The sequence below is a fragment of the Macrobrachium rosenbergii genome, chromosome 2 (genome assembly GCF_040412425.1).
Source record: "Macrobrachium rosenbergii isolate ZJJX-2024 chromosome 2, ASM4041242v1, whole genome shotgun sequence".
Classification (NCBI taxonomy): Eukaryota; Metazoa; Arthropoda; class Malacostraca; order Decapoda; family Palaemonidae; genus Macrobrachium; species Macrobrachium rosenbergii.
In genome coordinates, this window is record NC_089742.1 from 16,275,668 (window position 1) to 16,289,424 (window position 13,757).

General features: G+C 36.0%; 1 protein-coding gene across 2 annotated transcripts in view; it reads left to right on the forward strand.

Annotated features, from left to right (window-relative positions):
* Window positions 1-10,606, forward strand: part of LOC136843849 (uncharacterized) — a 24,184-nt gene extending 13,578 nt beyond the window's left edge. For both annotated transcript variants that reach the window (XM_067112681.1, XM_067112690.1), the window contains exons 4-6: window positions 4,262-4,353; window positions 7,430-7,559; window positions 9,928-10,606. In XM_067112681.1, coding sequence (XP_066968782.1) covers window positions 4,262-4,353; window positions 7,430-7,559; window positions 9,928-10,331 — 626 coding nt within the window. In that variant the 3' untranslated portion in view covers window positions 10,332-10,606. The remainder of the gene's footprint in view (window positions 1-4,261; window positions 4,354-7,429; window positions 7,560-9,927) is intronic.
* The last annotated feature ends 3,151 nt before the right edge of the window (window positions 10,607-13,757 follow it).

The window sequence follows — 13,757 nt, forward strand, 5'->3', positions numbered from 1 at the left end:
ACCGACTTCTCAAAACCAACAACAATTAAAGCAGTAAAAGAATTTTCAGGACTAATCAACTGTTATCATAGATTTATCCCAAATATTGCTAAAATCATGAGCCCAATCTATGCATCTTTACATGAAAGCCTAAAAAATTAAGTTGGTCAGAAGTTCAAGATAATGCATTTCTTTCAGCAAAACAAGTAATAACCTCTGCAGCCACATTAATCTTTCCTCTACCCATAGGTCCCTCACTTTGATGACTAACACGAGTAGCACGGTGGTGGCTGCGGTACTAGAGCAGGACACAGAAGATGGTCGTCGGTCGTTGGGTTTCTTCAGCAAGAAGTTAACGTTAGCAAAATAAAAGTACTCCACATTCGACAGTCCACAAAGCCATCTGTCACTTCCACCGCGTGCTTGAAGGATGGCAGTTCCTCATACAAACGAACCATCAACCCTTGATGCATGCCTTCACAAAGACAGCAGAAACATGGTCAGTATGACAACAGTGTCACCTATCAGCAATAGCTGAACATTCTTGCAACATCAAGTATTTGAAGGGTTCAGTAAACACCGGGGCGGACGAACTTTCGAGAAATTGCTCCAACACCATCCAGCTTGGGATAGTCTATCCCAAAATAGCAGAGGCACAAAGAGATGATGTGGACCTACAGCGACAACCCTGCCCTTACATGGAGTGACCTGTCAATCAACAATGGAGAGATGATCATCACCTGCAAAACAAGTACTGGATGCCCTTGCCCCTTCCTGTCAAAAGGCCTAAAAAAAAAAAGGCTTTCAGCCTTGCCCACAACCTGTCCCACCCATCAGGCTGGGTGACAGCCCAAATTTTAGCAGAGCAGTACATCTGGTGTGGAATCAGAAAGGACATAAAAAACTGGATGAGAGTATGCCGTCCATGTCAGGCATCAAAAATAACAAGGCATGTATAGAGCAGAATAGGAGAGTTCCATACAACTCACCACTGACTCGCCCACAGCCACGTCAACATAGTGGGACCTTTACCCCCTCTGAGGGGTACAGATACATGTTCATCATGATCGACAGAAATACCAGGTGGCCCGAAGCAATACCAATGTGGCAAAAGATAGTGGAGAGTTGTGTGAAAGCTCTCATTGGATGGGTCAACAGACACAGAATCCCACAGATCATCACAAACGACAAGGGGCAAACTTCACATCCGCCTTCTGGAACACCCTCGTGGATGGTTTGGGGACAAAGATAGTACACATGATGGCCTACAACCCAGAAGCTAATGGTATCATCAAAAGACTACACCAGTCGTTGAAAGCATCACTCACCGCTAGATGTCAAGGCGGGAGTTGGAGAAAGGAGTTGCCCTGGGTCTCACTGGGCCTGAGAACGTCACCGCATGCGGCATTCAATGTATCTCCAGCAGAAGCCCTGTACAGCTAATCATTAACATTACCAGTAGGCATCTTTCAACATCCAATGAGCCCAGCATCCCCATCTGACAACTGCAAAGCATTAGAACGAATAATGCCAGCCAAGACAACTTACCACATGGCCAGAAAAGTGTATGTCCCCAACGAACTACAGAACGCAAAATATACATTCATCATACGGGTAGACACACAGAACCCACCTCTCCCCTGCCTAATTGGGACCATACTATGTCATCCAGAGAAGAAACAGAGCTTATCAGATGACAATGGACGGCAGAACTATGTGGTTCTACATCGACCGCCTAAAGCCAGCGACCAAGGTGGGGGAGTCCTGTAGGGTCCCACATGGACCCACACACTGTCCATCTTACCTGGCTGGCTAATCTCCTCACAATGAGCATATCTGTGCGCCAACTGCACTCATACTAGAAACACAGCAGATGTCACACATCCTTTGTACGTATATTCTCATTCATATTATTGTGTTAAATGTATCACTCATAGTGCAAGCATTACAGTGTCAGCATTCCAACTATATGTATCATAACTTCATTCATGTCTTGTATATTGATTTACGTACATCTTTCCATCCTCCAACAAACACAGTTGATTGTACTCTGACCTCTGTTTTGTTCGCCTTGTGTCAGGCACTACATTTCCGCTCTCAAGAGCTATTGACCTGTCTGTTTGTTGTTTGAATAAATTACTAAGTTTGTAGACACAGGCTCTTACTCACGCCTTAGCTACATGGTAAAGGACTTTCATTTAAATATTCTTCTTCTGCTTAAAATATGGAACTCTCCGTCATCCTCTCTTATTGCCGAAATAAATTACCTTGCCTTGCCTTGAGGGCCAAATTAACTTTTAGGGCATCAGCCAGCTCCTCTGATGGTGACATAGATATCTTCCACATATCTGACATAAGTTCTTGGTTTCTGGTCTCTCCTAAAGGTCCTGTCTTCCACAGTGGCCATGAAGGTAGCATTATCATGTAAATTTGCTGCTCCCTTGACCCTTCCTGACCTTGCTGCATCCCATCACATTCAGCTATCCACCACGTACATAATGCAATTCTTAGGTCGAGTCATGCAAGGGATTTCTTTGGAAAATGAACTCAAGGTGTTTTTCTTTTATGGGGCTGATGTCTGGTTTTTCGTTATGCTAGAGGTGGATGAAATAACTGATCAAAGCTCCACGCACCCACGCACGCACATGTGTGTGTGTGTGTGTATATATATATATATATATATATATATATATATATATATATATATATATATATATATATATATATATAATTTTTTTTTTTTTTTTTTTTTTTTTTGGGGTGGGCAGAGTTTCTCTCTCTCACATTTTTGTTATAGGCGATCTCCTTTGTGGCATTGACTTCTTTGATGCAGACTTTTTCATATCTCCTGACTTCTGTTTTTAATACTTCTTCAACGTTCTGGATAAGTAGGCAGAATCGTGGTATGTTTTCCATTTATTTAAGATTGCTACGGGCCGTTTCGCTTGGATATCAGGCTTTTTCAAGCAGAACTAATACATTGAGATTCTCCCTTTCTATTTATACCAAGCCATCGACTGTAAGCGGATTATGGGAGATGTTAAAGTTTTTATTTACAATGTTTATTTTACAATACATTAGGGTGGTTAAAACTAATACAATATTTACATAATGTGTTATTACATAGTATATGTTGTTATAAGTATTAGTTTTACGTTCTATTTCTATTTCTTATGTTTCTTATGAAATTATCGATTTCTTAAATGCATTTGGATTTGGGTGTGTAGCTGTTCTCCGGGATGACCTTGACCCTTGTTTCTGGATAGTTCAGAGGGTAAACTTCTTTCGGCTTTCAGCTGTGTGTTTAAATTAGGCTTATTTGTGGCTATGCATACTGCTTCTGTGATTGTTATGTCCCGACATGAACCGCATCTGTATTTTATTTTAGTGTTGTCTGTCAAGTCTTGTAGCAATGGCTTCTTGTTATGTTTGTCTGTGTAGTGCTGGGAAATGGCTCCTGCGTTTCCGTGTGCTAGTAATCTCCCTCTAAGGGTAGTGGATGTTCTGCCAATGTAATTTTCTCTGGAAGGACTACATTCCTCCTTGGGGCAAATAAATTCATAAACTACATTGGTAGTCATCTCCTTCGGTGTGGGCGTGCATGTGCTATTTCTCATTACCAGTGATGCCAGTAAGCAGGGTTTGCAGTATACTCGTATGTTTATGTCGGTATAAGGGGGGTCATGGTTTGACGTTCTTCCTAATAATGCTACCTTCATATATATATATATATATATATATATATATATATATATATATATATATATATATATATCAAACCATGACTGCCCTTATATGACATATACATTGAGTATACTGCAAACCCTGCTTAAATATTATATATATATATATATATATATATATATATATATATATATATATATAAATATATATATATATATATACTACAAATATATATATATATATATATATATATATATATATATATATATATATATATATATATATATATATATATATATATATATATATATATATATATATATATATATATATATATATATATATATATATATATATATATATATATATATATATATATATATATATATATATATATATATATATATATATATATATATATATATATATATATATTTATATATATATATATATATATATATATATATATATATATATATATATATATATATATATATATATATATATATATATATATATATATATATATATATATATATATCGTTTTGCCATACATGTGTGGTTATGATGGTATTAACAGCTTTCCATTTTCTTGCAGAGAGTTTGCACTCCGGCTCATCCAGTGATTCGAAGAAAAGTTTGTTTTTCCACTCGCCTGGCGATTATCGGTACAGTTTCGTATCCCTTTTGGTAAGTATGGCGTCTCCTCTGAAAATTTCTTGTAAATCTTGACTCATCCTAACATATTCAGCGTTTTCTGTTTTAATTAGTCAACTGGCAACCTTTGTCTTATGCTGAGGAAATCGGAGTATTAAGTAAAATGGAAGAAATGTTGAAAATTTTCCTTTTTTTTTTTTTTTTTTTAAGAATAAAGAAGAGTTTTAAAGTGGAATGACTCTTATTCAGTAGTAACAGTAGAACAGTCATTGGGTTATAAATGAAGGACGTTGCTGAAATTATTACCATTGGGGGTTTAGAAAAAAAAAAAAAAATATGAGAACGTTTTCAAGAAATTAGTATTAAAACAATGGTATGGCAAGTAACAGCTTATACTTATTTCATTGGCTATTTCTGCTTCCAACAATGCCAAGGAGAGAGAGAGAGAGAGAGAGAGAGAGAGAGAGTCAGGAAAACAAATAAATGGAAGGTTCATTCAGTTACAGATGAATGTCGCTTAACTCTTTTAGTGGTTGCTTGTGTAAAAAAGACCCATAACCCTCCTGAGAACATAACCTTTCCTCTCATAGGTTCATCAGTGGAGATGGTATGATCCTTGAGAAAATAAATGCTAAATTTGCAAACCCTAATTTCATGTCTCAATGTCTACTCTTTCAGTTTACTTTTGGTAAAGCGAGTTAAACGTTATCCTTGTATTAATACGAAATCTTTCCTTGTAAGCTTTAAATCTTTGTTCACATTACCTCAGCCTCTTTTAAGGACTCATTCGGAGGAAAGCCTCCATCTAGGGACTTCTTATAAGTGCAATAACACTTACAATTCTAGCCTTATAGCCTGAATGGTGCTTTTAATTAGAACTTCACATTGGTTACAATGTTTTTATTGTTCACCAGGGGGAGAGTGACATTTTGGTGGCTGAGGTGGGATGACTTGCTTTTTTTTGTCGGTGTAGTTATTAACTTGCTTAATTTCTGTAATCCTTATACAAGTATCATTGCTGATTAGGGAGTATGACAAGTGAAAATTGTTCTATTTCATTGTTGTTGAATTGTGGAAAATGAATAATATGGTATTTTGGTTATTAATTTGCCGAATTTTCATTTTTATTAATATTCTGACAGTTATTAAAACTTCTCTTATTATTTTTTTTTTTTACCAATTTTGTAGGAGTGAGATTTGGTGTTAAAGGTAAATTGTTAAAAGACTGTGCCAAGAGGAAAGTGTGAAACTTGGAGAAAAAAAATTTAAGAAAGCTAAGGAGGAAGTAGAGTTACATAAAGTGAAAGCTAGTAGGCTTGTTGTACGTCAGAACATGGTTCTCATGGTCTTTCTAATCATCCTAGGCTTCCTCACTCAGATGAGTCCAGAGATTGTATCATTTCAAAGTTATGGAGGCCCAAAGTAAAGTCAATTGGATTCCCTATTAGTTGGAAATTAATATCAGCGTTGTTCTCGGGCAGCAAAGCTGTGGACGTCTATTCCTGATTGTTTTTTGGCGAAGTTTTCATATATAATTCGTTAAAGAATGCTATTTTGAAATAATTCTAGCTAATACTGGGATGCTTTCGTGCAATTTTTTCCTCCAGAAGATCTAAGCCAGGTGAGAGTCGATCAGTTTTTAACTTGTCATTTAGCTTAGAAATGGTTGTTTTTGGCAAAAGATTATGGAGCTTATGATGTTCTGAAAGGTTAGTTTTTGAGGGAGAAATTCATGATTTGTTTTAGTAGGTCTTTGCCAGTTTCTCAGGGGAAGGTACCATAAAAATTTTCAGAAAATGCCGAAGCTAATACATCAGTTTATCAGTTTATTATTATTCATAGCTGACAAAGTGTAAACTATTTACCATTTTTTAGAGGTTTTATCAGGAAAGACACAGCTAAATAAAGAGAAGCAGTCAACCTTCAAAATCACTTTCTACGTCACCTTAAAAACAGCAAATAAAAAACTAAAAAACTCACCTGTTGAAGGAGTGTTTTCCATTAATCAGTTCAGAGCAAACCAAATTAAATAAGGTCTCAGAAGTTACCAGGTCTACAGCTGCAACATAAAACAGCCGAGTTCTTTGGAAATCTAGTTCATGACTGCACAAGCAGTGCCAACGGAAGGATCCAGGGTCAATCATTACATGCTAAGGGCAAGTTGGGATCCTTCTCAGGTTACATCTGGTTTTCTTTAAACCGCAAGTAGCTGAAGATATGTGAAAACATTCCATTTGACTCGGGCAATGTTGGAGAAAAGCTTTTCATTGTCTTGAGAGATAGAGGTTGTAGTGGCGTAGCTGTATAGTGAAATCTACAGTAGATGAAAGCAACTAGTTACAAGAAATGTTCAGAGATATGTATTTGTAAATGGAATCATGCAGATAGCCGAAGAGGTTAATGTTAGTGATCTGATAGCATTTTAGACTGCAAAAGTTAATGTTCTCTGTATGTCAAAACACCTGTATGATTTAATTATAAGTAATCTAGATGGAGCCAGTCAGATCCAGATCCTCAACAGTGCAGAGGATAAGGCAGGGAAAGAGCTATAAAGTCCTTCAGGTGCTAAAGCAAAATGCTCAGGGAAAGAAAGAAAAGCAAGTACAGGGATTTGGACAATTGATGTTACTTTGGATGACCATGGGAGTTCATTACTTGGAGGCTAACGTTACGCATAGTTTATTATTATTATTATTATTATTATTATTATTATTATTATTATTATTATTATTATTATATGCTAAGGGCATGTTGGGATCCTTCCCAGGTTACATCTGCTTTTCACTGAAGCGGCAAATAGTTGAGGGTATATGAAAACATTCCAGTTGACTCTTATCGTCGTTGTTGTTGTTGTCTGAAAGAACACCATTATTACAAAATTATGACTCTTCCTTACGACACCGACTTTATGATAGCTGCCGTGTTTCTGACGCATTTCATTATATCATTTAGATTATAAAATTTTTCTTGTCAAAATGTAAATGATTCCCATATTTACTATGGTTTGTTGGTTTACTTCCGTATGAAATTTGTTCATTATCATTAACTCGGCTGCCTGTCTATGCGCATAAAGCCATTAATATTTTTATTTTTTTATTATTATTTTCAGCATAACACCCACCTTCAAAAACTGGCAATAATACTGGGTATCCTCGGAGGTCTGCTGTTACTCCTGGGAATGATATATGCGATGTTCGGAAACAGTGGCTTCAAAGGACTCATTCTCATCGTTCTGGGAGGTTAGAAAGTTAGGATAATATCCATAAGACCGAGTCCCTTGCGTGGGTAGCGTAGCCAGTGCACCTCATGCAATGGACTGTAGGCATTACTTAAGGTTCTTTGCAGCGTCCCTTCGGTCTCTAGCTGCAACCCCTTTCGTTCATTTTATTGTACCTCCTTTCATATTCTCTTTTTTCCATCTTCTTTTCCACCCTCTCCTAACAATTGATTCATAGTGCAATTGCGCGGTTTTCCTCCTGTTACACCTTTCAAACCGTTTCAGCACTGGATGACCCCATAGGTCCCAGTACTTGGCACTTGGCCTAAATTCTATGTTCAATTCATTTCATAAGACCGAGTGCGTTGCAAGAATCCATCTCACAAAAAATGTTAACTTGCAAACCAGGATAATCACGATTCTCTGGCTGTTCTTAATATGAACTCACTGCAGGCTGCCTTGTGATATGTAGTTAAGTGGTATTAGTTGGTTGTTATCCGTTTCTGTATCCAGAATTCTTAAATAGGGTGTATCATAATTTCAGATTTTTGCTGAAAACAAATAAGGAGCAGAGTGCTCATACTGTATCAGTAAAAATGATATTAGGATTAGGTAGAAAGAGAATGCTGTTAAAACTAAATTTTTTACATTAAATCGGACAAAATTTTTATTACTCCCTAACTCAGGCCCTTCCATGCCATCTTGGAAATCCCTTTAGAAACCACTGCCTTGACATGTTTCATTCTTTGTAGTATAAGTTGCCTCTCTTCTGCTTATTACTGCAGATTATCCTATTTTGGTGCTCAGTATTAAGTAAAAAGTCACTGGTTCCTCTTTATCAAGCGCTCTCTCAAAATATCTGTTTAATTTCTTCTTTGGTTATTCCCTTCGAATTCCTTTTATGTCTCATTCGGTGAGATCCCAACTGTTTGTTATGGGCCATAGTTATTATATTTATACCTTTCCATCTGCCAGTGTTATTTTAATCTCTTTAACATATACTTCAAAACATCAGACTTTTGTATTATCTAACTTTCAAGATTTCTTTTGCTGTATTTGCTCAATAATGTTCATGTATTCTATAACAAAATGTTTTGCGTTTTTGAAACTTTACCATCAAAATTATGTTTGTGAAATGCAGATACAGTCTCGGTATTCATAAAAGCTGAAACCTTTAATATTCTACACTACCTTGCTTCCATGATATAAACAACCCTACAGTAAACTTCTAAGCTTTGCAGGCAATACAATTTCTCAAAGGCTCCTCAGCGATGCGTTCTTGAACACTTAAAAAAAAACCCACTAAAATCCATGTTTTCTTTGAATTCCAATTGTTCTTTCTTAATCTGCATTAATTTCAGTTTTCTGAAACGTATTAGGTTTATATTTTAGAAATTCTTATGAATCTGGTACTACAGATATCTGGGATATAACACACTTTGTAATGTTTTAGGTCAATGTATTTTTAACTTGGTGCATTTTTCATGTTTCTCAACTTTCTTTGATTTAGCATTTCCAAATATGTTAAACTACCACTTGTCAAGAGATCAGTGATATAAGAACTGTATACTTCTAGAACTCTTGAGATTTAAAACTTCTAAGAAAAATATTTGTCGCAGAAAACATAGATTTTTATCAGTAACCTCAAAACCTTTAGCCACGTTGTTTTGGTCTAATTTTATGAATTTGGAAGTAATATAAAGCTCATTTTCTTTTTCTGTACCTATTAATCGTAATTGAGTTTCAAAAGAATGGTCACTATAATAATAATAATAATAATAATAATAATAATAATAATAATAATAATAATAATAATAATAATTTCTTTTATGAATTTGCTGTATTAGCGAATTTATCTTAATAGTGTCTTTTCTATCCTCTTATGATTCGCTTTTTTGTTAGTCAGTAACTGGCCGATATTCATGTTGGAAAAACACTGTGCGGAATATTGGAAGTCTTTTTATTAAAATATCCAATAATCAGGTAAGGTACCGTCGAGCGGTCGAAACATGTCGACGGTACCTAGAATAGAACCTGAACCCAGACGAACGATTTCTGATTGGATATTTTAATAAAAGACTTCCAAATTCCGGTCCTTTTCAACATGAATATCGGCCAGTTACTGACTAACATCGCTGAGCCTGAAAAGCGAATCATAAGGAGGATAGAAAAGACATATATAAGATAAATTCGCATAATACAGCCATCCTTTTTAATAAGACCTGTTTAAAAGAGGGTCTACTCCTTAATAATAATAATAATAATAATAATAATAATAATAATAATAATAATAATATTATTATTATTATTATTATTATTATTATTATTATTATTATTATTATTATTATTATTATTATTAATGATTCTTTCCTTCCTTTCTTTCACTTTAGCTCTTGCACTGTTGATAACTATCATCATAGCTCGAAGGACATGTTTCGATGCCAAAGCTGATGACCCGACCCCAACCTCAGCCAACGTTCCTGACATGTTCGAAGGGCCGGGTACCGCTGTTGACACTATGCCTTCTAGCTCGGTTAATGTTTTTGAAACATCCGTCCAGGTCCACATTTACCGGGAGGCGCAACTGCCCATCAGTTGCTATTCAAACAGCACTAACTACCCGAGGCAACGGGACTACAACCATCGATTTTCGACTTTTTCCAGGGAGGACTTGGATTCCTCACAGGGAGTTTCAGGCAATGCTGTGGTCCAGGTGACGTATGCCCCACCTTCAAATACGAACTCTGGTGAAGACCCTCCTTCCTACGATGAACTCTTTAGCCAAAGAAGTTAGCCCATCTCGCGGACAGTTCTTATCATGCCAATACTTTTTGGCACGGTGATTCGTTAACATTCTTTAAGTTGTAATTTTATCATCTGTTAATTAATATTTGTTATACAGATTATTTATATATTCTTTGGTGAACCTTTATTAATGTATAGACATTTCCTGTCTAACTGGCAATGTAATTTACCTCAGTCTTATGTCCATTATTGTAAATGGGGACATTTATGTATAGCTATTTTGTTGATGAATTTTTCATATTAAAAATCCATGAGGTAAAAATACTCATTATGTATTCATTTCGAACAACCTTTCAATGACGTGTGTAAAAAGTATGCTTCAAGAGCAGCGATAAAGGAAACTCCTCTTCAGTTTGTTACGTAAATGTTATAAGAGAAATTAACATTAGCGATAAGTTTTATTCTTTTCATAAATAAACAGAGACTAGAGCATCCAGGAACGGTAATGATAAATTACTGTTCCTGGATGTTCTAGTCTCTAGGAATGAACAAGGTTTTTATACAGGGATTTATAGGAAAGACACTTTTACAGGTTTGGGTACGAATTTTTATAGCTTCTGTCATTTTAATTATAAATGAAACTCCATTTCTACTCTCCTCCACAGGGCCTTTACACACTCATCGAATTGGATGACCTTCCATGAAGAGATCGTAACCCTGGCTAACTACTTCAAAAACAACTGCTTTCCTCAAAAGCTCCTCTTCAGGGCTTTAAAAAGGTTTTTAAATCAAAATTGGAAAAACCCACGGCCATCCACACTGTACAAAAAATGAAAATGTTTGCAACGTTCCCTTACCTATATGATGATAATTTTAGGAAAAAATGTGTAAATTTATTTCAGAGAGAACTGTCTGCCTTGAACCTAAAATTAATCCCAAAAAATACCTTCGCGCCTTCGGGTCCTTTTTCAAGCTCAAGGACAAACTTAGTCCGTTGCTTACATCCAACGTCGTTTACAAGTATACTTGCTCTAGGTGTAACCAGGGGGCTTACGTTGGATGTACCAGAAGACTGCTGAGGGTACGCATAGACGCCCATAGAGGAGTTAGCTTCAGAACCGAGAGCAGATTGTCCAACTCAGAACAATCCAACATAAGGAACCATTCCAAATTATGCAAAACATCCATAGACAACAAAGATTTTCGAATAATAGGACAAACACAGAAAGACAGAGACTTAACAACTTTAGAGTCCATAATGATAAAAGTAACAGTTCCATCATTAAACACCCAAACATCATCTAGTCAGCTGTTTATTGCTTGATGGTCCTATTTGCCTTATTTTCTCCTTGCCTTGTTTTCTCCATTTTATCCATTTTTGTTTTATTTTGTATTTTTCTCTCCTTGTTTCAATAGTTTCGTTTTAGCTCCCGTCTCGGTAGGTCCTTTTAGCGTCAGGGTGCCTCTGATATTTTTAAAAGAATTAGCATTTTAAATGAGATAATAAGGTAGTGTTTTTCATTAGTTATAATAAATGTTTTTATGAATAATTATTGAGTCAACTCGCTGCATTTCAGCCTTGAAGATGCAACGAAGTAGTTGTGAAACGTCGGGATTAGCAATAAACTGCCAACTGTATCGAGTGCCTTTCCTGGACGCCTACGAGTATACACACACACACACACACACACACACACACACACACACACACACACACACATATATATATATATATATATATATATATATATATATATATATATATATATATATATATATATATATATATATATATATATATATGTGTGTGTGTGTGTGTGTGTGTGTGTGTGTGTGTGTGTGAAATCTACAGGTCACTTTATTACCAGATACATATGCAACTGTAATATTGTAATGCCCTCTTAACTTTCTCGAATTCTTCGCGCTTTTTTTGGATACGCCTGTCACTACAAAGCCTTAAGATCCAAGTGCAAGAAACATGAAGAAATTCTGATGTGCGGTAGCGGGAAACGAACCCGGGTCCGCTAATCAGAACGAGGTACCAGGTCGATTAGCGGACCCGGGTTCGTTTCCCGCTACCGCACATCAGAATTTCTTCATATTTCTTGCACTTGGATCTTAAGGCTTTGTAGTGGCAAACCATATAAAAAAAGTGCGAAGAATTTGAGAAAATTAAGAGGGCATTGTGGCTATTACAGTTACACACACACACACACACACACACACACATATATATATATATATATATATATCTGTATATATTTACAAATATATGAATGTATCTATCTATCTATCTACCTATCTATCTATCTATCTATCTATATATATATATATATATATATATATATATATATATATATATATATATATATATATATATATATATATATAATAATAATAATAATAATAACATGAAAATTATATCAGCATGGTCAGCGTTATAATTTCCGTTGGTTTTCCTCACACAAGTTGTTACCAGTAAAATAAATGAGATTAACCTAAACCCTGTTATTCCTGTATTAATATGTACAAATGTTTCACAAATACACTCTAGCATCATCAGGAAGAACTCCCACAAACTTTGCAAGGGTTAGTTTGGATTATGAATACCTAAGTTATAATGAAGATCAAGACTCTGAGATTAGCATGGAAGGGACAAGGCTGAACCGAGTAGAAAATTTAAGTATCTTGGTTCAACGGTGGCTGATGATGGAAATTTGGATGTAGAAATAACACACAGAGTGCAGGCTGGATGGAAAAATTGTAGAAAGATGTCAGGTGTCTTGTGCGACTGCAGAATCAATATAAAGGTTAAAGGAAGAGTGTATAAGACAGTAGTGAGACCAGCCCTAATGTATGGAACTGAAGCATGGCCGGCAAAGAGAGTGCAAGAGAAGAAATTCGATGCGGTAGAGATGAAAATGCTCAGGTGGATGTGTGGAGTAATAAAAATGGACAGGATCAGAAAAGAAAGAATAAGAGGAAATACTAAAGTCGTAGAACTATCAAAAGAAGGCCTAGGAAAGAAGACTGGCCACGTGATGGAAGAGACAGACAGGAGGAGTGAGAGTGATGCAGATGGAGGTGCCTGGTGGGAGAGCAAGAGGAAGACTCACGCGAAGGTAGATGGGTGTAGTTAGAGAAGATCTGAGAGACAAACAATTGTCTCTCAGATGTGTTTGACCGAGCCGGGTGGAGGAAAGCTGTCAGAAACATCGACCCCACATACAAGTGGGAAAAGATGCAGAGAAAGGAGAAGTTTGCATTATGATTCATGGATGTAAAGTAGCGTCATTGACCATAGTAGTTGTAACGCCACAAAAATCCCAATAATTAGCAAATTAATCATGGATGTTCGAGAGGGGTACAATTCAACCACAAATATTTCTGTTTGACTGCAAAGCAGATCAGTGGCACACCCTTATAATTCGCTAAAGGTGATAACAGTGAACACGAAGACAAGAAATAACTTCTT